Source organism: Anolis carolinensis, chromosome 1 (genome assembly GCF_035594765.1).
Source record: "Anolis carolinensis isolate JA03-04 chromosome 1, rAnoCar3.1.pri, whole genome shotgun sequence".
NCBI lineage: Eukaryota > Metazoa > Chordata > Lepidosauria > Squamata > Dactyloidae > Anolis > Anolis carolinensis.
In genome coordinates, this window is record NC_085841.1 from 303,973,693 (window position 1) to 304,000,693 (window position 27,001).

At 40.7% G+C, this 27,001-nt stretch overlaps 1 protein-coding gene across 1 annotated transcript in view; it reads right to left on the bottom strand.

The window, feature by feature from the left end:
• The window catches only part of mybpc3 (myosin binding protein C3), a 104,947-nt gene extending 79,379 nt beyond the window's left edge, over positions 1-25,568 (bottom strand). The window contains exons 1-6 of the mRNA XM_008105214.3: positions 25,458-25,568; positions 9,195-9,461; positions 7,208-7,315; positions 5,834-5,920; positions 5,326-5,474; positions 2,270-2,387 (exon numbers count right to left, since the gene is read on the bottom strand). Coding sequence (XP_008103421.2) covers positions 2,270-2,387; positions 5,326-5,474; positions 5,834-5,920; positions 7,208-7,315; positions 9,195-9,461; positions 25,458-25,482 — 754 coding nt within the window. The 5' untranslated portion in view covers positions 25,483-25,568. The remainder of the gene's footprint in view (positions 1-2,269; positions 2,388-5,325; positions 5,475-5,833; positions 5,921-7,207; positions 7,316-9,194; positions 9,462-25,457) is intronic.
• Positions 25,569-27,001: the final 1,433 nt, after the last annotated feature.

The window sequence follows — 27,001 nt, forward strand, 5'->3', positions numbered from 1 at the left end:
TGTTCCTCAGCGAAGCATACACTTGTTGGGTTTTGTAACCACTGAAATAGTGATGCCCTTGAAGCAATAGCAAAAGAACTCTTTACTCAAAGCAAAAGTGTTGGCTAAACTATTTATTTAAAAATATGCTGCTTCAAGTTCCTGGATTTGAGCAGGGTCAGGGAAATGAGCTAATTTCCAGTTCTTTTAAAGTTATTTTTGAGAAAAAAATGGGAAAAGGCTGCAAATGTGGCAGCAGGCATCCCCTCTTCGTTACACTTCCTCTTTTGGGGTTAAACCTTTGAGAACATGTAGCCAATAGTTTATATTCTTACATTCTCACTACTGCTGATTTAATGGATAAAAATATAGAATCAATCTCAATTAAGTCACTAAGAATGCAAAAAAAATTATTTTAAAATAGGTCCTAGATTAGTGGTTCTCAACTGTGGGTCCCCAGGTGTTTTGGCCTACAACTCCCAGAAATCCCAGCCAGTTTGCCAGCTGTTGGGATTTCTGGGAGGCCAAAATATCTGGGGACCCACAGGTTGAGAACCACTGTTCTAGATTTGCAGTTTGGGCTTTTTTGTGTGAAAAATGTGCTGCTGGTGGGGATTTTCTACACAGAAAACAAATTTCCCACAAATGACACAGTTTTTTCTGCAGTAAAATATTTATGCCCAGGAAATAATAATTTTCTGCACAGAAAATTAAATCAAATTGTCTTCAAAAACTTATTCATTTTATTACTTTCTTGCAGCCTTACATGTATTTTCCCCCAATTTAAATTGCAAAATAAGAGACTGCCCATACTGTAAGGATGCTATCTTTACAAAAGCAAACAGAAAATGATTACCCCCACCCCAGTATTAACACATTTTTAAAATAAACTTCACAAACTACATCAGACTAATGTATATATAATATTTGAAGAGTAAGGGTTTCAACTGGATTTATTTCTAAGTAGCTATGCATAGGATTAGATAGTTATCCACTGGCTTTTGTACCTTCCAACATTTCTGACAACAGATCTTAGGCAAAAATATATTCAACTGCAGAGAACATCCATATTTTAAGAAAAAATATGAACGGCAAATTGCATTCAAATAAATATTTAAACCACAGATGAGCAATATGTGATCAACTCCTTTTCTACCTCGCCTCACTCTCCAAATCCATTATTGTTTTTGCCAGATCTCAGCAGTATGGCGGTGGCTTTAAAAATCCAATTTGTTATTCAGTGCAGTCTTTTCAGCTTCTGCAATACTAAATTTGGGTTTCTGGATTTCACAATTACAACAGTAATTGTGAAAGAAAAAGGAGTTTCTGTGGTGGTGGCTGCATGGTGTGGAAGAAAAGTCTAATGGGGTGCAACGCGTCATTTTCCACTTGAACAGATGTTACCATTCCTGATGTAAATCTTGTGGATTTCCCCCCAAAAGTGGCAGACTAATGCAGAAATAGGGTGGAATAGACTTATGGGAGAACTACCAACCAAAATAAGCCACATATATTTTTCCTCATTAAGAATGAGATGTTTTAGAACATGATCTTTAAAATAAAGGTTACACCAGTGTTTCTCAACCTGTGGGTCCCCAGATGTTTTGGCCTTCAACTCCCAGAAATCCCAACAGCTGGTAAACTGGCTGGGATTTCTGGGAGTTGTAGGCCAAAACACCTGGGGACCCACAGGTTGAGAAACACTGGGCTACAGTTTAAATCAGAAATGGGAAACATGTAGCCCCACAGATGTTTCTGGATTGTGTAGTGAGCCCTTTACTTTCTTTATATTGAGTGGTACAGGACCCCATGAGTGTAAAAAGCCACAAATAAAGCATTGCTATTTTTTTTACCTTTAGTCAACTCTTTGGGAAATTCTAAATCCTTCAGTATGACTTTCATCGGAAGCTGACCATAGAATTGCATGGGAAGACCTGGAGATTCCTCTGTAGGAATCTCTCGGTCCTTCAGTTGATTGGAAGAAGTTGACCATAAAATTGCACTGGAGAACCTAGAGATTTCTATTGAGAACATTTTAATCAGATGTGAATAGTCACATCTGCAAAGGTCAAGTCTGCAAATGTAAAGGACTGACTGCAATCCCCTTAGGATTGTCCCTTGGCTATACTGGCTATGATTATAGACAGAAGAAAGCGAAGTCCTACAAGTTCCCCACACTTACCTCAATTAACCAACATCTCTATCGTTTCACCTGGGTAATGAGGAAAACTTACAGAACTGCATTGACTCTTATGACACACACTAGACATCTCTTTAATTATGATCTTACCGTTAACAACAAGGCTAAAATTACAGCTGTCGAACTTGTCCTTTGTCGTCACTTCACATCTATATCCACCCGCATAGGTCATTTTTGCTTCAATTATGTTCATCTCAAAGACATAAACCTTTAAAAATGGAAGCAGTAAATGGACCATTTTAATAAGACTGCATGGTATAGCATTTGTATTCAAATCCTATTATATTTCTATTTAGAAAAGAGGAAGCAAGACATGTTCAATTCAGATAAGAGGTAAAATAGTAAATGTCTTCATGTATTTGGATTCTATTTCTCCTCTTCCCTGAGTAAATACCTTGCTTCTTGTTTCCTAAATCTTCATCTTGCTAAATTTGTTACCATTACCACATGCAGAAGCTTTGTAAGTGAATGTTAATGGAGTGTAAATCTCTGCCAGCTTATTTGCGTCATTGTTTTAGGGAGGTGCTCCCTCTTTCCCACTTTTACAGGAGCAACAGGAACGCTCACATATACAGCTACTACTGTATAACCACTACTTCACTGCAAGGAGGGCCATTAGGACACCTCAAGCACCTAGGAAAGAAGCGTCAAGCCAGTATAAGGCTGCTCTTTCTCATGCAGATGTGCAAGGGCAGTTGGATCCTGCATAAGGAGAAAAGCAGAATATAAAAGTAATAGACATATCTACATACATATGCACATATGTACATACATACATGCTTGGACACATTAACAACTGATGCATGGTTCAGAAGGCTTGTGAATGCTCCCTGCTACTGCTGTATGCCCAGGTCAAGGGTGTTGCAGAAAAACAATAGAATACCTCTTTATATTAACATCCCCATCCATCCATCACCCACCCCACAGAAGCAGGCATAACCTGAGAATTATAACCGTGGGTGACCAATAGCCTCATCCTCAGATAACCTTGTCATAGGATCACTTATAGGTCACCATGTCAGAAACAACCTAAAGGCACACAACAACATTTTTCCAATTTGATTCTAGATGGTTGTCTGTGCTGTATGTAGTTACACTCCTATCCCAAAATCGGAGGTTCATGTACATACTGGATTCGGATATGAGCCTGGTTCCAGCAATGGTTTGCAAAGTTGAAAGTAATGTACACATTAAACCCATTCCTTCAGAAGTCAAATCTGACCACTGCAGCATATGCTTTGATGCATATTCCTTGTATTACTGTAATGCACTCCACATGGGGCTGGTTGTTTGGCAACATTGACATTTCTAAAATGCCGTAGCCAGGCTGAAAGCTGGGGTTGGTTATAAGAATCATGCAAATTCTTTGCTGAAATAGCTCCATTGGCTACTGGTCCACTTCTGGGCATACTTCTAAGTACTAGTTATGACCTTTAAAACTTTAATTGAATTCTTTTTTAAATTATTGAGAAAAGTGGAATATAAAGGAAATGAAATAAAATTAAATCACATAAAATAAAAGGCACATATCACTGAGACTGACATTTCTCTTCAAACTTTTTAGCAAACTCACTGAGATCCCCAGTTTCTGCAATTATGTATTTGTTCAACAAAGGCAAAGTGACTGCTATGCAGACTTTAATTCTGGTGAATCACTACTACTTCAGGAGACATTCCAAAAGCCATGCATCTAAAATAAGTGAATAAGTGATACGCCAGGGCACGTGGGCTACGGCGGGAAGGCCCATCCAGGCTGGCTGGGCCAGGCTGCATGGGGCGGGAGGTGGGGCCAGACATGGCCCCGCCTCCCATGCACCCTGGCCCCACCTCCCGCGCAGTGTGGGAGGCGGGGCCAGGGCGAGTGGGCCATGGCGGGAAGGCCCAGCCAGCCTGGATGGGCCTTCTCTTGCGGGCCTGGATGGCTGGGCCAGGCCGCACAGCACAGGAGGCGGGGCCAGGGCACATGGGCCATGGTGGGAAGGCCCAGCCAGCCTGGATGGGCCTTCTCCTTCAGGCCTAGAAGGATGGGCCAGGCTGTGTGGCGTGGCAGGCAGGGCCAGGTCTGGCCCCGCCTCCCATGCTGCGCTCCCTGGCCCCGCCTCCCGCACCACATGCCCTGGCCCCACCTCCCACGCTGTGCACCCTGCCCCCCTCCTGTGCCATGTACCCTGGCCCCGCCTCCTGCGCTGCATGGGAAGCGGGGCCAGGGCGCGTGGGCCAGGGCGGGAAGGCCCAGCTAGCCTGGATGGGCCACGGCGGGAAGGCCCAGGCCCAAAGGAGAAGGAGGCAGGTGGTGGTGCCATCCTCCCGGGAGCTCGACTGCACCCCCGGGACGATGGCACCACAAGCAAATGCTTCCCTTGCCTGGCGGTTCGACCGCCTCTGCCCCCAGCACAATTAACCATTGGGACTCCAGCACCAGGCCTGAGACCACCCCAGCTAGCTCAGGCAGGGAGATTGTTGAGGTCTAGTGGCAGTGGATTCCCAGAGATTCAACTCCACTCCTCACTCCAGTTGACATCTTGGTTCACTCTTCCAGTGGTTTCATGTATATATTAAACAGCATGGAAGACAAAATGGAACCTTGAGGAAGCTCACAGGTCAACGGCCAGGGATTTGAACAGGAGTCCCCCAGAACCATCTTCTGGGTACAGCCTTCCAGGAAGAACCGGAGCCACTGTAAGATAGTGCCTCCCAGTATCATCCCAATGAGATGGTCCAGAAGGATACCATGGCCAATGGTATCGAAAGCTGCTGAGAGATCCAGTAGAACTAATAGAGACACACTCCCAGAATACAGGGGATATCTGGAGAAATACAACTGAATCAGGACAGAATTTTTCATATTCCTACACTCAATGCTTTGATAGCTCAGAGAGCTAAGACACACATTATTAGAAAGAAAAATATTCTCTTCTTTTGTACTCAGCAACTTGACCTGAAGCGATAAAGGGAAAGTAGTTAATGTTTTTTGTCTAGTTTAATAAGCAGCTTCCAATAAGAACTTTGTAGCAGAAGAGGAATGGTCAGTAGTAACTATGTGCAATTATGGACTTCTTCGTCCCTAAGGGAATACTCTTAAAACAGCAAACAAGCAAATAAATAAATAAAAATGCAGAGTGAAGCCTTTGGTGTGCCAGTTGTACCTTGTTATTTCGATCATAGGTCTCATGAAGCTGGAGGTGCTTTCCTACTTTGCTTGCCAGGTCCATCCACTTTCCTTTGAACCATTTCACAGAAGGTTTCTTTAACAGGCTTTCACCTGCTACTACAGCAGTGAATGTAATGTTTCCACCTTGAGAAGGAAACACATTAAGGTGAATGCATTTTTCAACGCACAACATCCCATTAAACCAATAGACATAGTATGGGTGAAAGACACAGAGTGGTTCCTGAAAAACCTTTTATCACGTGTCATCTACTATCTTTACAAGATCTCTGATTTTTGTATACCACTGCATTAATACTCTCATCGTTCCTGTCTCTTTATTACTTCTTTCCAGCATTCTTCTTACCATGGACAAGCCATTAAGCAGAAGAATTGCAGATGGTGTCTTCTGACTTAGTGGGCAGCCCTCCACTTGGGAATGGCTACAGATAGCAGAAGCATCTTTTTTTTTTTTTTTTTTTTTTTTTGCAATATTATGCTCTTACCCGCAGTCACTTCTCCATCCTGTGGCCGAGACACAAAGATGCCAATTGGATCCACAGGCGCCTTTTCCTGGGTTTCTGTAAGAAGGGCTAAGAGAGAAAAGCTGTAATTAAATATTGGTGTTTCTTTAAAAACAACACCTTTACATTGTACCATCGGTTCCATAATGTATAATGGATCATGACATAATTTACAAACTAGCTCAATATACATTCCATGTTGTCTACCCCACAAGTTGTATCAACCACTGTGTATCAGGGAGTTTTTATGTGAGTTTTAGATTTAGTTTTAGGTTTAGTTTTCAAAAGTGACATTAAACAGTCTCATTCCCCTATTAACTATCACTTGCTAACCACCCTTCTCACACAATTAAAGTTGGCCCTCACATTTGTGGGTTTAACTTATTGTAAATGCCCAATATTGCAAGCTAAACACCATAGGAAACCATATGTAAGAGAAATAAACACCTGTCTTCATATCAGAGGGTTTGCTCTTTAAAAATAGAATTTTTGAATCAAGGAAGGGAAGTGAGGAGGGATGAACAGAAGTTCAAAATGGTGCATCTACACTGTAGAATTAATGCACTTTAACTGACATGACTCAATGCTATGGAATCTTTAATTTGTAGTTTCGTGACAGACCAGAATCTTTGACAGAGAAGTGTAAAGACCTTGTAAAAATACAGCTCCTATGACTGTATAGCGTTGAGCCATGGCAGTTAAAGTGGTATTAAGATGCATTGATTCTGTAGTGTAGATGCACCTTGGGATTCAATTTACCTTAATGCTATGGTTGTAAATGACTTACTATATTTTTAGTTGTTCAGAATTGTTGTTACTGTTATTGATTGCTCCAAACCAATTTAATTTTATGCTGCCTCAAATACAAAGTGGGACATAAACATTTCAGTCTATCCATCAGTCAATACAGCCCACTTTGTAAATCCATGAATAACAGTAATAAATCAGCACTCCACAAAAAAGGACTACGTGGCCCACTGACAGTTCAGAAACATAAATCCAATTGAACATAGTTGGGTGGGAAAGTAGGGAAGAAGTTTTGCATCATAATGAGGATGTGGCATGACAGGAGGATGATCAGAGACAAGGTCAGGGGGAGAATATTCTCCCAATAGTCCACCAGGAAAGCCCCATTCTTGGCTGGTCTGGTCAAAGCTGTTTAGACATCTGTTGACAGAAGCTTAGAAGATGTCTAGATGAGCTACCTGGCCTCCCTCAAATCAAGCTGCACCATCAAAGATGAGGGCCCACAAGTGAATGGAGAACACAGTGTATTAATGTTTGGGTTATTTTTTTTTTACTAAAGAGGGATACTCCCAGTACTATATCTATTTATGTGTATATCTATATATTTACATTCTGGGTCCTTGCTCCCATCTGTAGGCGCAGGCTCTCCTTCTGCAGATACACTTGAGACAACTGGTTCAGAAGGTGCTTCAGGAGGTGGGACCTCTTCCATCTTTTCTAGGAAGGAAGGGAATGCAAACAAAGTTATGGAAAGGCTCAGTATTTTAGCAAAAAATGTGAGACTCTTTGATAAAATGAAGAGTGGAAAATGTGTAATTTTATTTATTATATATTTTCATTATTTATATTCTGCCCTTCTCACCCTGAAGGGGACTCAGGGCAGATCTCAAAACACATATACGGCAAACATTCAATGCCAATTATAACAATGATGAGACAGAAAACAGATATAGGTAGGTATATACAGGCTTTCCCATCTTTTGGCATCTTTGGAGGCTGTGCTTGGTTCTGGCCACCGGAGGGGTGCTGTCACTCCATTTCCCTGCCAAAGAGCTTTCTTTGTTCGGAAACTTCCTCTTTTTTCCGATTGAAATGCCAAGCCTAAATACCGCTTTAATGCGGTTCCTATTTATCTACTTACATTTGTTTTTTAACTGCTAGGTAGGCAAAAGCTGGGCTAAAGGTAAGGAGCTCACCCTGACTTGGGCTTCAAACTGTCAATCTTCCGGTTGGCAAGATTTGTTGCAGCTTGATGATTAACCTGCTGTGCTAAAGCCCAGCCTATTTTAAATGGCCTCTAATGTTATATTCAAGATTCTGTGATCGGCAGAAGAGAAAGTTCAGACCTGGCAACAAATCAAGACTAGCCTTGCTTTGCATTTTTTCTACAGTTTAAAAATGTTTCTTTAAAAGGCCAGAAAGATGAAAATATAACAGCGAGCTCAAGGTTGGAAATTGTCTTTCACAAGCCGGGAAGAAGGGAGGATTGCAATTTTCGCTGATCTTTCCCTCACTTTACAGATCCTGGCACCAGCTGTCTCAATATTACAGAGAGTTTCTGCTTTCCTTGTTGAGACCCCCATTTCCCGCATTCATATAGAAAAAGATCACAACCTTTCTCATTTAGCCAACGTGAAGCTCTTCTCAGTAAAAAGTCTCTCAATGATGGGAGAACCTTTTGATCCACCGAAAAAAAATGTTGGATCCATAATCAGTTCATGCCTAGAGTCTGGTTAGAGTATTTATTACAACTAAACCTTCCAGAAATTCCCAGCCACCAGGGAAATCATGCTACCCCTCTATTCTGCCTTGGTCAGATCACACCTGGAATACTACAATTCTGGGCACTGCAATTGAAGGGAGATTTTGACAAACTGGAAAGTGTCCAGAGGAGGGTGACTCAAATGATCAAGGGTCTGAAGAACAAGCCTTATGAGGAGCGGCTTAAAGAGCTGGGCATATTTAGCCTGCAGAAGAGAAAAGTGCGAAGAGACATGATAGCCATGTATAAATATGTGAGGTGAAGTCATAGGGAGGAGGGAGCAAGCTTGTTTTCTGCTGTCCTGGAGACTAGGACGTGAAATAACAGCGTCAAACTACAGGAAAGGACATTCCACCTGAACATTAGGAAGAACTTCCTCACTGTGAGAGTTGTTCAAAAGTGGAACTCTCTGACCCAGAGTGTGGTGGAGGCTCTTCTTTGGATGCTTTTAAGCAGAGGCTGGATGGCCATCTGTCGGGGATGCAATTTTCCTGCTTCTTGGCAGGGGGTTGGAGTGTATGGCCCAGGAGGTCTCTTCCAACTCTATGATGCTATGATTCTATGGCCAGTGACCATGCAGGTTTGGGGGATGCTGGGAGTTATATGCCAATAAAATAATATTTACAATATCTGAGTATGCAATTAAAACAAGATTATCACAAGTTAGATTCTTATGTCTAAAAAGGTGGCTTCCCAGATGTAATGAGAACCCCATTAACTCTTTGACTGATTTCTTAAATACTTTTCATCAAAGATAGTAATTGAAATATTACACTTTTCATATCCTGGTGACTACACAAGGCAACACTTACACATATGTTAAACTCCATTTACCTGCTTCTTTAACTTTGAGTTCAAATTTGACCTTGGAACTTCCAGCAATGACAGCATATGTCACATCATCCTCTTTTCCAACATCATTAATGGTCAGTGAATGTTTGTTCCCCTCCGACTTGATGACATATTTCTCACTTGCTGTAATTTCTAAGCCATTTCGCTGCCACTTCACCTTGATACCTGTCTTCTCAGTCTCTGCCTCAAAAACAGCGACACCTCCTGCTATCGCTTCTGCTGTCTTTGGTTTTTTGATGAATGCCGAAGCTGACACAAAAACAAGAAGTCATATTGTTTGGTAACAAGACTGAAAAAATGACTAATTTACTGCGAAGAAAGGATTATTTATGAGTTTCAGTGAGTTTGTTGAAGTTACATTGTTATTGCCATATTTTAAAATGATTTTGAACTGTGTTAAAGCCTGATATTTCAATATAATAATGTATTTAATTTTTTAAACTTCATATATATATATATATATATATATATATATATATATATATATATTGAAGGGTTTTATATACAGTTATCTTAAAAGAAACATAGATAGGGGGAAGGTAAAGGAGAGAAAAAACACGGAAAAAAGGGGAAGAGGCAATGAGGGGGATAGAGGAATAGAATAGGGAGGAAGAGGGGGGATGGGAAAGTTAGGGGGTAGTTGTCGATCTTCCATTCTCAGCACCTCGGTTTAATTATTCACTGTTATTCTCTTTTCCCAATTCTCTCTGGGTGGATTTGTATCTTAGTCTATCAGTTCCAAATCCTGTAAGTTCATCTTTACATTGAATCTTCAAGTTGATTTCTTATATTCTTCATAAGATGTCCAGTCTGTGCGCTTAATTGGTTTTCCTCTGTGTGTTCTGACCAGAAATGTTAATAAGTCCATATCATATATTATATTAATTTTTTAAACTTCTTAATCATCATTTTTTTAACATTTGTACTTTGCTTTAATTCATACTTTAAGCTTCCAGGTTACATGCTGGTAGAAAGGCAGGATATAATAAAATTAAATCTACTTGACACTCCATATGATTCCCATCCCTGCTTTAGAGACTAGTACAGTTAACAGCCATTAGCCAAGCCTTTACTCTCTGCTAGAAATGAGATAATAACACAGACATAAATATGCAGTAGGACTTCCACATTTATGGGGTTAACTTTTGAAGAGTTCATTACTTGTGGATTTGATTAATTTGTTGTTTCTAGAAATTTTTATGTCCTCCTGAGCGAATCTATGGTCAACTTCTCATGGAAAACAGGTATTGACTTGGGTTACAAAGGCGTATTTTATTTGCCCTTTTCCCACTTTTATGGACGCCCTGCACTCCTAATTCCCATGAAAGTGGAGGGCCTACTGCAATTGCTTCCAAATGTCTTCAACTATATTATTCTTGGCATTTTGAACAGCTAAGTGAAGCAGCAATTTCTTTTTAGGTGATTCCTCGTAGTTCGAGAATGATGGTCTTCCAGTAATTTTTCTTGGAAGATGCCTGTGCATGATTTTTTTTAATGTGTAGAGGTTGGTGCACGGCCGGTCAACACACAGTCTTCACAGAGTGAGGTTCCAGCAGTAGTGTGATTACAGAACTACAGTGGCTTCCCAGTCTGTTGTAGCCTTCTTCCGCCTTCACAGCCGTTGTAACATGTACCATGTTATCCTCCGCCTGCTCCGCCGTTGAGGTCTTTGAGTCTTCGGATTGTTCTTGGTCTGGATCCTCCCCTGTGGCCACTCCTGGGAGTACATGACTCCGGTGGTTGTGCCCGTAGGTTCATTGGAACACGCAAGCCCCCTCACCATGACAAGGTGACAATCCATTGAGGGGTAGAAGCAGCAATTACATAAGAGTCAATGTACAGGAGTGAACTTTTCAATTTTCAGCACAGCAAATGTGGTGACTTCTCAACTCTACATGTTTCTGTTGTTGCAGGTTATGATTCATTGGACCATTCCAGTCCAAAGGGGTCTGGAGTAGGAATGGGGCCAGGCTGTGGCGCAGGCTGTTGAGCAGCCTGCTGCAATAAATCATTGTGACCATGAGGTCATGAGTTCGAGGCCAGCCCGTGGCGGGGTGAGCACCCGTCAATTAAAAATAAAAAATAGCCCCTGCTCATTGCTGGCCTAGCAACCCGAAAGATAGTTGCATCTATCAAGTAGGAGATAAGGTACCACTTATAAAAGTGGGGAGGCAAGTTTAACTAATTTACGACTTGGAATGAGGAAGTGCTGTCAGAGTGGATGATGAAGCAGCTGCTCCCCCCTGTGACCAGAATCGAACATCCCCTCAGGAGAAGGTTAAATTGCCTCTGCGTCTGTCTGTTTCTGTTTGATGTGTTCATGGGCATTGAATGTTTGCCCTATGTGTGTATAATGTAATCCACCCTGAGTCCCCTTCGGGGTGAGAAGGGCGGAATATAAATACTGTAAATAAATAAATAAATAAATAAATAAATAAACAAACAACTTTGCTTGTCCTGGTGGATGTGGGATGGATGGCTGAGGGTGCAAGTCTGTCTGTTCTCCTGAACCTTTTTGATGCTTTTGAGCCTCCTTTTGAGCCACTGGGGTGAGCTGGAATTATGGAATATGTGGCTTCCACATCTCTCTCTTTAAATTTACTAATCCCATGGAAACTGAATTTCTCGAGATGGTAGGTGGATGGCAACATCTCCTAAACTTTAGCAACTCTTTTCCATACCTGGAAATGTCAGATCAGGCCATAGCATCACAGGTTCCATGTACATCTCATTTGAAATATCATAAAACATGCCTCTCACGGAATTGCTTTTGGAATGTGTCAGAAGCTTCAACGAGTTCAGAATGCTGCCACCTGACTATTGATAAGCAGCAATTAACTTTCTCATTACAATACTTCACTGGCAGCTATCAATCCTTTTCCAGGAATAATTAAATGTGCTTGTCATGAGCTTTGAAGCCCCACATGATGTGGGATGAGGTTATTTGAAAGGCAGCCTTCTTTCATTATGAGCCTACTTTGGAGAGGATTTTTCCTCTGTTCTCCTTCATTGGAACAAGCCTTTTTCGGAAGCATTGGTCTCTGCCACATCTGATATTCTTCTGCCAATAGTTTTTGTCATAGGCTTATGGCTTTTAAGTTCACTTATCTCCCAAAGTACATCTACTTAATGGGAGCTTTCTGATTATTGAATATATGTATGTGTATCTCGATAATTTTGATTATGCATATAAATTCTCATTTTGTATGTTTATCTTGTGTTTCATTATTCTTAGCCACCCTGAAAATCATTTATAAGTGAAAATACGAATATAAATGTAAAGTAAATGTATTTGTTTATTTACAATAAATAAGTTCACTTATGGGACTGTTACAGACTCTTTTCTATAGGACCAAGAAGTCATATCTTGATGAGAAATAGAACCTGTCCTCTCTAGCTATAAGACTATTCTTCATATTATTAAACAAAACAGTTTTATAAAATAGAAGGGATTATGCAGTGTCCTTTCAGTGTAAGTGATTATAGACAATCATTTAAACAAATGTCAAATGATTCATGAAAAATAGACCCAAATATTCTCCTGGAATTAACAACTAGAGGCCATATCCCAGCAAAGGCATTCTCTAACACAGGCATGGGCAAACTTTTTTGCCATGGGGCCGCATTGTGGGCCCACCCAGGTAGGTGGGGGGGGGGTCAGGAAAGGGCAGAGGTCATCCTCAGCTTGTTCTCCTGGCATAAAAATGGAGTTGCTCACCCCATCCTTATGCTGAGCGAAAGGCAAGACACGCAGTGACTGCCCCGATCCTTGGACTGTCCTCTTGGCATTATGCTGGGAGGAGGGCGAGACAGGCAGTGGCTGAGAGCACTCCAGAGGGCTCTCTGCTGCTGCGTGCCTTCCTCCTTCATCTTTTTGGCATAAGGATGTGGTGAGCCACCATGTCCTTATGGCAAGAGGAGAAGGAAAATATGGAGGGCCTGAGATAAGCACCCAGGGGGTCACATCTGGCCCCCGGGCCTTAGTTTGCCCATGCCTGCTCTATCATAATAATAATAATAATAATAATAATAATAATAATAATAATAATAATAATAATAATATCAACAACAACAATAACAATAATAAATTTTATTTATACCCCACCCCCATCTCCCCAAAGGGACTCAGGGCAGCTTACAAAAAGTAACAAATAAAAAACAATATAGCAAAAATACAAAACAGTAACAAACAATAAACAGATATCAACTTAATACAATTTAAAATAACATAGGCATTCATAAATAACAATTAAAAGCTATTTTCCCTTCAAAACAACTTTTAATTCCTTTAATTCCTTTCCCAGGGTCCATCCAGACAGGCCCAAAAAGCAGAACCTATCTCCGTTTTTCTGGAGGAATCCAAATGTCTCCGATAAAACCAAATTAATTAAATACCTGATAAGATCTGAATCTTATGATAAGATCCTGGTCTTACCAAGTGTGAACCCCATATTGGACCTGAAGACCGTGTCATATGATTCCTGTTGCTCAATCCACACAGCCATCTTGGTTTTTCGGGCTCTAGGAATCCGAAAAACCAAGACAGCACCCACCCCCTCCCCAAACCCAAAATTTCCCCCTAAAAAAGAAAAAAAAAGACACTTGGCTGCCATAACATTCCTCCTCACAGCAGTGTTTTTTTTTCCTTACTTTATGGGGGAATTTTTTTTTGGGGGGGGGGGGGCATTGTAATCAGGATGGCATGTAGCCACCCTCCAGGAAAGCCTGGGTTTTTGGATGAAAGTGGGGACAGTAATGCGCACTAAAGCGAGTTTTTAAAACCCACTTTGGCACAGATTTCTGGATTGTCTGGAAGCGCCCTCAGATCTATATTTAAATGAACCTATGACCCCACCTGATATACCCTTGCTTCAACTCTCCTAAAAATGTATAAGCTGTTTCCATCCTTAGTTATTGAATGCTCTCTTAGAGCTATAATTTGCATCAAGGATGTTTTTTCCCTTCATAATAAGATTAAAATCCTCTGACATTAAAAATTTTAAAATAATTCTTTATTTCTAACTGTTACATGCCACCTTTAACAGCAAAGTCTTTTCAAGTTAGAACACAATTATAATTTTTTTAAATACAAAAACCATGTCACAATGATAAAACCACTAGTCTAACAGTTCAACAACAACAACAAAAGAATTTTAAAAAATAGTGTTTTGTTTTATTTTGTTTTAAATCAATTGTAAATAAATTGCAAGGTATTATATTGTATATGACTTTAGTTAGTCTCTGGCTTCATGCTTGCTAAAATGGGGTTGTAAAAAAGAGATGTAGGATTACAAGAAGATTAAAAAGTTAAACGGGTGTTTGGTGTTGTGTTGCAGTGAACCACGGGCTGTTAATAGCCTCTCAAAACAAATAGATTCTCTAGGTAGCAAACCCTGACAGCAAAACCGAACAAGTTTCTAAAAATGGCTCCGATACAGCCCACTTGGGAGTCAAGCCAGTGCAGCAGGCGAACCCAGGAGAAGCATCCACAACTTGGCTCCTCTCCCCATAGCATTGGGGATAAAAAGATTGAGAGAAACAGTTTTTATAGAAGCCCAGTTGTTGTCACTCATCCGGTTAGCTACAAAACTATCCATAAATATGTTAATTACTTGCCAACAATGCATCCTGTAGAGTTCCAACTTTAAATGGCAGCTTTGCTGGATTTGTCACTGGCAAGAACTATTGTTGGCCTTCAAACCATTCACAAGAAGGTGGGTTTCTATTCTGCATATAGGGAAGTTTTCTATTTACTATATATACATTTGTGTTAGAAAACAAGGTTTTTTTTGGGGGGGGGGGGGGCAAAGTTATTTTTTTGATATGACCCATGGATAAGCCAAGGGTAATTTTCCTGCTCATGTATCCAGAAAGGCCAAGAACAAAGCCGTGGCAGAGGTATAGTCAGTATTTCTTTTAGGTTTTCTCAGGACATATTAAGCTCTTGCTTTTTTATCACTTTTCACAGAGAACATGATGGTGACTTTTTTGGTTAAGAATGTAGGTACAGTGGGTTGTTGTGAGTTTTCCAGATTGTATGGCCATGTTCCAGAAGCATTCTGTCCTGACGTTTTACCCACATCTATGGCAGGCACTCTCAGAGGTTGTGAGGTATATTGGAAACTAGGCAAGGGAGGCTTATATATCTGTGGAAGGACCAGGTTGGGAGAAAAACCTCTTGTCTGTTAGAGGCAAGTGTGGATGTTGTAATCAATCACCTTGACTAGCATTTAATGGCCTTCCAGCTTCAAGGCCTGGCTGCTTCCTGCCTGGGGGAATCCTTTGTTGGGAGGTGTTAGCTGGCCCTGATTGTTTCATGTCTGGAATTCCCCTGTTTTCAGAATGTTGTTTTTTTATTTACTGTCCTGATTTTAGAGTTTTTTTTAATACCGGTAGTCAGATTTTGTTCATTTTCATAGTTTCCTCCTTTCTGGCCACCAAATGCTAATCAAGGTGATTAATTACAGCATTCACAAGACTTCTTTCTCCCACCCTGGACCTTCCACAGATATATAAACCTCCCTTACCTTGTTTCCAATAGACCTCACAACCTCTGAGGATGCCTTCCATAGATGGTGGCGAAATGTCAGGAGAGAATGCTTCTGGAATATGGCCATACAGCCCGGAAAACTCACAGCAACCCAGTGATTCTGGTCATGGAAGCCTTCGACAACACTATGCAGATACAGTATTTACGCTGGCCCATAAATAAGTTGATCCCAGTTTTGGGGCTGATATTTTATCTAAAATTTCTCCTTATACATGAGTTGATACAGCATACTTTCTTTTAATCTTTTTAACATTTATTTGAAGTTAATCACATAATCCAAACTAGAAGTTATCTACTATTGCTCCCATCTAAATCTCATGTTAGATCTTTTTGTATATAGCATCAGGGGCTTTGAAGAAATGACTTGTGAGCTTTACTAAATTATACACACACATACAAGCCCATTTCTCCTTCAGACTTGTGCATTAAATTCCTTTCTGTGGGACTTATTCTAAATTTCACAATTATTCCATTTATGTGGCAATATTTTCACCAGTAAGGTTGAATCTTGCAAAATGATTCAGAGAATGAATCCTCTTGAAACAGAAAGTTCTTCCTGAGGAGTACCCATTTGAATTTGCTATTGCTAAATTGTATGCCAAAATGCCTTCCTTACAAAAAAAAAATCTCTGCTGTGTTGGCACAAACCACGCTGAGGTCAGTCTGCAGAGAGCTGAACTCTGTGAAGCTACAGCAGTTTCTAGCAAAGGAGTGGAGAAACATAAACTTGTGGTTTTCCCAAATTGGGTCATAGCCACCAGGTTTCTGATTCCCTTGGCTACTTAGTGCCTTAAATCACACTCACAAGAAAATAATATAAACCAAATCTTAGGCGATCTCTCGTAGCCCAAGGATGATGGACCTCCAAGTGTACTGTCTTGATTGTAGATGCGTAGGTGATGTAGAGCCCTATTCTTGACCCGCCTGTTCTTCCGCAGTGAGGGCATCCCTTTCCAGGTGGAAGGCTGTCCTGATCAGGGTTGGCTTGACACACCTTCCGCTTGGCATGTTTCTATCTTAAGCCCTCCATTCATGACTCTTCAAATTCTGCAGCACTGCTGGTCACAGCTGACCTCCAGTTAGAGTGTTCAAGGATCAGGGCTTCCCAATTCTCAGTGTTTATGCCACAGTTTTGAAGGCTGGTTTTAAGCCCATCTTTAAATCTCTTTTCCTGTCCACCAACATTACGTTTCCTGTTCTTGAGTTGGGAGTATAGCAACTGCTTTGGGAGACGGTGATTGGGCATTCAGACAACATGGGCAGTCCAGTGGAGTTGATGGCGAAGGAGCATCACTTCAATGCTGGTGGTCTTTGCTTCTTCCAGCACGCTGACATTTGTCCGCCTGGCTTCCCAAGGGATTTGCAGGATTTTTCAGAGGCAATGCTGATGGAATCATTCCAGGAGTTGAGTGTGACATCTGTAGACCGTCCACGTTTTGCTTCTGCAAAGGTGTTTAGAGTGGCTTGTAGGTCTTCGTCTGAATGCGCACAGACTACGTTATCATCAGCATATTGGAGTTCTGTAACAGATGTTGTTGTGACCTTGGTTTTGGCTTTCAGTCTGCTGAGGTTAAATAGCTTGCCATCTGTCTGACAGATGATTTCCACTCTGGTGGGAAGCTTCCCATCAACAAGATGAAGTATTATAGTGATGAAGATGGAGAATAAGGTTGAGGCAATAACACATCCCTGTTTGACATCTGATTCCACCTTAAGTGGGTCACTTTGGAAGCCATTGCTGTCCAGGACTGTTGCCATCATGTCATTGTGGAGGAGCCATGAAAAGTATTGGTAAAATGATTTCAATCAGATCTTTTCCTTAAGGAAATGGGCTGTTGTTTTTTTCCCTTCCATGTCATAGTGTCCTCAATGTGAACCGTATGTAGAGTACTGACTCATTAGTTATGGAACACATTAATAATTTACTTCATCTGAATCTAACAAATCCCAGTTTAAAACCATACACAAACTAATCAACATGCAAACAAAAGATGTGAGGTTTGCACAGCAGGAGGAAGCCTGATCCATGACAACTTGGCTCTAAGCTTCCTGTCTGAAACTGCATTTCCTCCATCTTGAATTTGGTTTCAGATGGCTGAAGCAGCCGCTGTGTTATGAGCATGAATGCTGGAGGAAGAAAGATGGATGGCCTCATCACTACTACCATTTTACTCAAAATTTCTGCACAATCTGCCTGGTAATATGCATCCTATGGGAATAAAGTTTGAATACAGTAGAATCTTGTTTATCCAACCTTTATTTATCCAGCATTCTGTATTATCCAACGCAGTCTGCCTCCCACCCGGATCCACAACTATTTATCTAGGCAGCAACGCTCAGCGGGCCAACACACCCAACAACAACACAAGTGTAGCCACAATCCCAAACAAGTGGCAGACTTGTTGTGAAACATGATGTTTTGGTGCTTAATTTGTAAAATCATAATGTAATTTGACGTTTAATAGGCTTTTCCTTAATCCCTCCTTATTATCCAACATATTCGCTTATCCAACAATCTGGCGGCCTGTTTATGTTGGATAAGCGAGATTCTACTGTACAAGATAACCTTCATGTATCTCCTTGCCAGATAAGAGCAGAATGATTCAACACCAGTCATATGAATTTGCCAGGGGACTGGAATTGCAATATTGCCTCTGCATGATAGCACCAACAGCTGTCAAAACAAGATCAAAGACAATCAACGGAGAGGCATAATTCCCCATCAGTATCTAGGGATTAATGGCCAACTAAGAGCATCAACAGAACTCTGATGTTCAGCTCAGGGCCAAGATTGCCTACAAACAAAACACAAAGTACCCTGACTTCACAACCTCTGAGGATGCCTGCCATAGATGTGGGTGAAACGTCAGCAGAGAATGCTTCTGGAACATAGCCATACAGCCAGGAAGATTCACAGCAACCCAAAATTATTTTGCTTTGCGATCAATTTTGAAACAAGAAGCAAAGTCTCATTCCACCCTAGATCAAGAATTTTTTAAAAAACTTTGCACTTAGAGAGTTAGGTGGATTTTGCATTGGGTTCTACATTGCCAAGACTTACTTCACCGAAATATCATAGTGGGCCTACTAAGACTGCTGATTTTGCGTCCTTCCACACAAGAATAAATTCTGAGAGAAACTGGAATACTAGTTTTTCTCAGGATTTGAACCACATAGTGGCCCCAAACCCAATTATTTTTTGGAGGTGGTGGGCGGCTACATTCCTTCTCATGCCAAACCAGCGTCAGCACAGAGGCCATGGCCACTGGCCCCCTTTTCTGCCCTTAAACAGTAAAATTAGAGAATTACCAAGACTGGAGGATTCAAAGCACTCCAATTGTGCCTCAAAATGATGCAACAGAGCTTTTGAGGGGGAGTCCCCCTCTCCTCTTGAAAGCTCCTTGAAGCTTCCAGTCTTGGTAACTCTCTAGTTTTACTTTGTTTAAAGCAGTGGTTCTCATCTGTGGGCCGTGGCCCAGTAGGGGGCTGCGAGAACAAAAATCCAGTCTTCACACACTACTTGAATAATGGAAGAAAATGTGCATGAGATTGCTTAGTTAAATATACAAAGAACTCCTTCAATAGTCTCCAGTCCCCTTTAAAATCTAACCATGAAGGTGGAGGCTCCCATAATTTAACTACTGTTCCCAGCACACCTCTGTGTTTCATGGAATCATAGAGTTGGAAGAGATCTCATGGGTCATCCAGTCCAATCCCCTGCCAAGAAACAAAAAAATCACATTCAAAGCACCCTGACAGATGGCCATCCAGCCACCAAAGAAGGAGCCTCCACCATACTTTGGGGCAGAAAGTTCCACTGCTGAACAGCTCTCACCGTTAGAAAGTTCCTCCTAATGTTCAAGTGGAACCTCCTTTCCTGTAATTCGAAGCCATTTCGATTCACTGTGATATGAAAACGTATTTTCTACTGGAAACAATTGGTATTAAAATAATTTGAAGAGAGGACCATTTATTTATTTATCATGTTTCTTCAGTAAAGCTAGGGTCAAACCTTCACTATTGTTTTTTTAAACTAGAAGAGTGTTCTTATGAGGGAAACAGACTTTTTCTTTTCTTTTAATGGACATGGAAAATTGAGGGAATAAAATAATTAGAAAGAGAATATAAAGCCCTTAGATTCGGCATTTCACATTTGCATTTAATTTTTATATTAGGAAAATGGATTTCTACTATTTTTTACAAATCTTATTTTGTTGGATGGTTTGTATTCTCGTTTTTTAATGTTTGTTTATAGATTTTGTGTTAGTTTTTTTTCCCAAATACAAATTACTTTAAAAAAAAGAGAGGACCATTCAATATATATGTGAATCTCATTTTTAGGCAGAGAATCTTGGGATGTATATGTAGTACTTCCCATGGATTTCTTCTTATCTAGTCCATGTAACTCAGATCCAATAGGGAAAAGACAGCGGCTTTCTACGTTTAAATTGATAATGTTTATTTAACAGTTATTCTCTCATCAGTATAATAATTGGCAACAGGTTTGACTTGTGCACTTGGAAGCTCCAAATTGAGCGAGAGCTTGCAAATGTTTTGCCCTGCAACTATATAAAGTTACTGCAAATTCCTTTGGTGGAAAGGGGCAAAGGCACTTTGTGCACTTACAGGCTTAGCTACTCCTTAATCTCAAGTTGTTAAGTCTCGCTATCTTACATTCTTCTTCTCTTTCAGCAGCTGAGGCTGTAAATTCCAGTAACATGAGTAAAAGTCTGGCAGTAAAGCTTCCATTCACATGCACCAGCTTACTTTATAACCTTGTATTTATAATGGTCCTATACATCTGTTGTCTCACTGGTACAATAATGCATAAAATAATTGCATTTATATCGTCGGCGTCGGCGTCGGCGTCTTCTTCTTCTTCTTTACTGTTTCCAGTTTTGCAAATGAAAGCATGCTTTAAGGATATCTTGGAGTTTTACCGTGGGATTATATTCTCCAAGTTATTCAAAGAGAAAATTAACTGAATTTAGAAAACCTAGCTAAAAATTCTGGTCTGAATACCTAACTATGTTTCATTTCATGTTTCAGTTCTTAAAAGGGGATGTAACTGATCTGGTGAAAAAAATATATAAATACCACAGCTATCACTTTCATTCCCCCTGTACTGCAATCATGAAATATATATTTCTTGGAACTGAAACCCCATTCACAGCAGCTAGTCTAACATCTAGTGATTGACGAGTCCCATAATACTGTATTTGGGATAAACACCTTCTGGAACCCCTATTTTGAAACCGTAACTGTTCCGAAATGTCATTTGAAACACATAAAATATATAATTAAGCCTAAAATTTTCTGCGTATTCAAAGCATTCCATACATGGTAAATTGGACATCCTGATTCTGATTAAAAACCAAAACATAAATAAATGGACCCTGGAGATAATTAGCCTTGAATTTTCACAAGAGGCCAACATGACTAAAATGAGGTTATCATACTTTGGACATACCAGATTACATGGCTCATTGATATACATGCAAGTTGATCAATGCCTGGATCCAGATCTATGTGTTTGATAACCTGACCTACAGCTGTATCCAATATAATTATGTGCATTGTATGTAAGAGACTTTCCTCTGGGCACAGAGGCGGTCCACGGGCGAGGCCATTTAAGCGGTTGCTTGTGGTGAAATCATTCCGGGGGCGCAGTGAGGCCCCTGGGAGGATGATGCCACCCCCCCCCCGCCTCCTTCTTCGGCCCACCCGGCCTACCGGAAGGGCCGTCGCGGGCTCCAGAGTGCCCGATGCGGGCTCCGGAAGGCCCAGTGCAGGCTCCGGAAGCCCACGTCGGCCCTTCCGGTGGGCCGGGCGGGCCTTCCGGAGCCTGCGTCAGCCCTTCTGGTGGGCCAGGCGGGCCTTCTGGAGCCCGCGCTGGGCCTTCCGGAGCCCGCTGCCATCTGTTGGAAGCAAGGCAAGTGGGGTTTATTTGTCTGTGGAATAATGTCCAGGATGGGAGAAAGAGCTCTTGTTTGTTGGGAGGCAGGTGTGGATGTTGTAATTAATCACCTTGATTAGCATTTAATGGCCCTGTAGCTTCAAGGCCATTTTGGCAGCCCCAGTTCTATAATGCACTCCATATCTTGTTGAGCCAATTTTGCTTTGGATCTGGGATATTTGGTCTGCTGCAGTGCATTCATTATAGGGTTTGTTTTCAGACATTCCTGCACCTTTTTATAAGTGCTAGGTAAAGGTAAAGGTTTTACCCTGACATTAAGTTTAGTTGTGTCCGATTCTGGGAGTTGGTGCTCATCTCCATTTCTAAGCCGAAGAGCCGGCATTGTCTGTAGACACCTCTAAGGTCATGTGACTGGCATGACTGCATTGAGCTTCCCTCCAGAGCAGTACCTATTGATCTACTCACATTTGCATGTTTTCAAACTGCTACGCTGGCAGAAGTTGAGGCTAACAGCAGGAGGTCACTCCGCTCCCCAGATTTAAACCAGCAACCTTTCGGTCAGCAAGTTCAGCAGCTCAGTGGTTTAACCCGCTGTGCCACCGGCAGCTCTCTTTATATGTGCTGCATTCCCTTTAATGCGCATTGCAGGGCACATTGGCAGTGTGCATTTTATGACTGCCGCAGTTTTGAGTTGGCTTGAAGCTGCATTAAATGGTCAGTGTACAGTGTTCCTTCACTACTTCGCAGTTCACTTTTCGCAGATTCACTGTTTCACAGTTTTTCAATAAACTCTAAAAGAATATTATAAATCATAAAAATTTACAATTTACAGTCTAAGGAAGGGAGGAAGGAGAAGCCAAAGGGAGAGAAAAGGAGCCCAAGCGGCAACAGGAGGAGGAGGCGATTTATCAACACACGATTGGCTGATAAAGACTTAAAATAGTGTATAACGACTAAAATAATGTATAAATATTAAAATAAATATAGTGTCCCTACTTTGCAGATTTTCACTTATTGCAGGTGGTCCTGGAACGCAACCCCTGCGAGAAGTGAGCGAACACTGTATATGAGCCCCCAAATTCTCTAAGGCATTTGTGGACAGTGGGACCAGGAGAGTCATTTCACTGAATATTTTCTGGATTAAGATGGGATTCTTTAACAACTGGAAGGCAGAGGGCAACATTCTCTACTAAGAATTTTGCCTAAGTTGTTACTGAATTAAATTACTATATTTGTTAATATACTGGTGAAGGGAAAGCAGGAATGAGTGAAGAGGACTGGAAGAAATGGGACTCAGGTGGACTACGCCTTCCAGCAATGGTGAAATAATATTAACTGTATTACAAAATGTGGAACATGTTTGTGTGTATTTTTAAATACAGTAGAGTCTCATCCAACATAAACGGGCCGGCAGAATGTTGGATAAGCGAATATGTTGGATAATAAGGAGGCATTAAGGAAAAGCCTATTAAACATCAAATTAGGTTATGATTTTACAAATGAAGAACCAAAACATCATGTTAGGCAACAAATTTGGCAGAAAAAGTAGTTCAATATGCAGTAATGCTATGTAGTAATTACTGTATTTATGAATTTAGCACCAAAATATCACGATATATTGAAAACATTGACTACAAAAATGTTTTGGATAATCCAGAACGTTGGCTAAGCGAGTGTTGGATAAGCGAGACTCTACTGTAACACATTAGATAATACCCCCCCCCCCACACACACACACACACTTTCCTGGTGACACAATAGTTATCATTTGCTACTAATGCATTTCTAATGCCCTGCCCTGAAATGGCAATGAGAATGTTGTAGCTGTCCAGATATTGTTAGTGTGTAACGTCCAGTATTTCTCCTTATTGAATGTATTTCTTAAAGCTGAGGAAATTCGCAGCCTAACAAAATTTAGAGAGTCATATAATTCCCATATTTGGTCTGAACCCCAATGATTAGTCAATCCATGGAAATTGATCTTCCAAGTTCCCATTGAGTCTACTCTAGGCAGGACTAGTAACTTGAGTTTATTTAACATTATTGCTGTATTTTTAACCAAATATTTACTTTAAAAATTGGAGACTTGCCAAGAGCTTTGAAATGACTTGAAACCCCGTCCCTCCTTCCATTCAGCAAATGTCTAGTAAACAATATATTAAAGAAAGTAATAATCTTATCAGCCAATTCATTGTTTTGCAAAAGCATTATCCAATTTACCCATAAAAGTACTTCCTTATAGACAATGTTAGTTGCAGCCTGTTACTTTGAAACTTTGCTCTACTAAAATGGGATTAACTAGCAACTATAATTCTCCATTTCAAAGAACAAGCAAAACAAAAGAAGTTCAAAATGCACTGAAGCATTTACTGCTAAAGGTCATGAAACATTTGAATGCAACATATGTGACTTTCCCGTCATGTGTAGTCTACAGTCACAAATATCTCAGAGTTGGGGTTGTGTCTTCCAGGTTGTGTCACTCAGTATAACACTGATTTTGACATCACATAATCCATAAAATAAGTCCTGGTTTGTTTAGGGTCCCTTTCAGATATCTGTTGTGATTGTTGTTCTAAACAAAAGCTCCCTATAGTTATTACATTATATTATAGCTATATTATAGTTATTATATGTGTATAGCATTTTAGACATGTGCACACGCACATTTCTCTTGCTTATACATGAAACATTTGTATGGATCTGTATTATGTTTTTACAGGCATCTTTCAAACACATAACACTGTGGTAAGGCAGTGGTAAGAAGTCAGTGGTTAGAAAAGCAAACCAGATACTCAAGTTGCCTCCCATGGAAAGAGGGCATGGGGGAAAAACCTGTAAGTCACTGAATGATGTATGCTACAATATGCAGCAGTACTACAGAAAAGAAAATCCATTTCTTCAGTCAGCAGAAATTGGATGAGTAGTCTCCTCCATGTAGTTGATAATAGATAAGAGGCCTTTTATTAACCTCATATTTTGGCATATATTGGTTAATTGTTTATACATAACATTCAAAACACAGCAATGAACCAAATTAGCTAATAATTACAGAACATGGCAGATAATGTAGGCATACAGCTTACAAAAAGACAGCTGTTGCTATTTAGAGAAATCCTGAAGAATTCTATTTTACAGCTGTAGGCGATTAAAATGAGACGCAAAGAATTACAGCCTTAAAATTTTTCTTCCTTCTCTAAACCACAGCATCCCTTCAGTAAGGTAAAATATCAAGTGACTTTCCTGGTGACAAAATACACCATGTCCTCATATTCTCTTTCAAAGGAAAGGAAGGAGATAAATTTACTATTTATGGATGCCTACATGGACTAATCTTAGTGAGAGATATCTAACTCTCAAATGCCTCATTTTCTCATTCCACTGTAAACTTACATTTCTCCTGGATGACCATAAAGGAGGGAAAAGACACAATGCAAGCCCCATTTCTACTCAGAAGGTTTCTGAGATGGTGATGAGAAGAGGAAAGAAATAGGTAGAAAACAAAACATTTGCACTTTCTCCCTTACTAGGATATATGCATATGGTTGCCATGTGGTTTTTCTTTAATAACCTAATCCTCCTTAATTTAATTACCCTTGAATTAAGCTCCTATGCACTTACTTCAAAAGAAAACCACCTGTTTATCCCTCCCGTCTGGGTATCCCCATTACTAAGGCATCTGGTTTCGCTGTGGCATGAGGAAAGCTGCTCCACCTAGCAGTTGTGCTCTGAAAATAGGGAAGATACATTTATTCTCTCCATCTCTAGTCGTGCTCCTTACCTGGTTTCTTTGCTGGTTCCGGCATCTTAAGGTCGGCTTGAGAGGTGAAAAGCCAGGAAGTTACTGGGAGTGCAAAGAGGCTGAATGACTCCCAAGACCCCCACCCCGGCCAAAGAAATACCACTGGCAAGCCCCCCTCCAGCTCCTCCCCTTGTTCTTCCACTGTTGTCAGCACCACCACCTTATCAACAGTACAGAGCACTTGACAGAGTTCTTTTGCCAGGATAAATATAGCTGGATTCCATGTGTCAGGGAGTGTGAACCACCCAAGATAGGCCTTGCTGTTCATTTGATGGTAGATTTATGCAAATCCCAACATTCACAAGGATGCTCTTTTCCTAGCCCTCTACATCTTGTACGATTTGCATCTTTATGGTTAGCACGCATATATAACCTCTCACAGCAATTCAGACAGTATTGTGTAATTCACACATAGATAGATAGATACTGCTCTATCCTGTCTATTTAATTGGGGACATTTGGTCTATATATAATTCTCTCTCATTAAAACCTATAGGGTTCAAACACACTCAAGTTAGGCTATATCATCCTTATCAGTTTGAAAAGACCCAAATGTGGAGCTCATTTCCTATAGGTACCAAATCAATGTTAATTATGAAATATAAATATGAGGTGCGGCTCCATTGGGAGCTTTGTCCTTTGGTAACCTTTAGTTATGAATTAATTGCCTCTAGGATGCTGTCTGAGGGCACCCGAACGTCTTCCTTCAGTTTCCACAATCTCCTCACAATGAACTAGGAGACGTGAGGGAAGCACACAATGAACTGACATCAGAGTTTCTGGGTCCATTTCCTGCTTTCCTTGATAAGATCGGGGCTATCTGTGGAAATGATCCATTTGCCATGCCCCATGTCAGCCTCGCCCATTAAAATGGCCATTTTCTTCAAGGACCCATTGTATACTTTCAACTAACCCCATTGTTTCCACCAGAATCAAACCATTAAGCTTAACATGAGTCCCAATGCCACATCACATTCCTTTCCGATTGTGCCCCTCTCAGAGGTGTATCGATAAACAGATTGATGCTTCATATGCTCCAATGACAGTTTATTAAATTTCCTGCCACCACAAAAGAACCAACCAGCAATGTCATTGCATGGAGTTCTGGGTCAATCATGGTGTGGATCCTGGCTGGACAGTTTCTGAGCGGGTTTCTTGAATAGGTGTCAAATGAAATAAAAATGCTCTGTGTTCACAATGTTCTATATATCACTACTTTGGAGTGCTTTATCCACTGACATCCTCTTTGGCCATCAAGAATAAAACCTCTGTTTTTACCTTCAACCTGTCTGTGTCTGATTTGGCCTTCTGGAAAGCAAGATACCAGTGCTCTTTGATAATGAAGGCTAAAGACCAAAGTTACAACTTCCAGGGTAATTAAAGTCGTATCCAGCTGCATGAATTTGACACTAACAGAATGGGGTGACTACACAATCTTCAGAACGGAAAAGAGAAGGGCAAAACTGAAGAGCCTGCTTGGTTATGTGATTACTTTTTGCATTACAGCAGCAATGCATGGGATT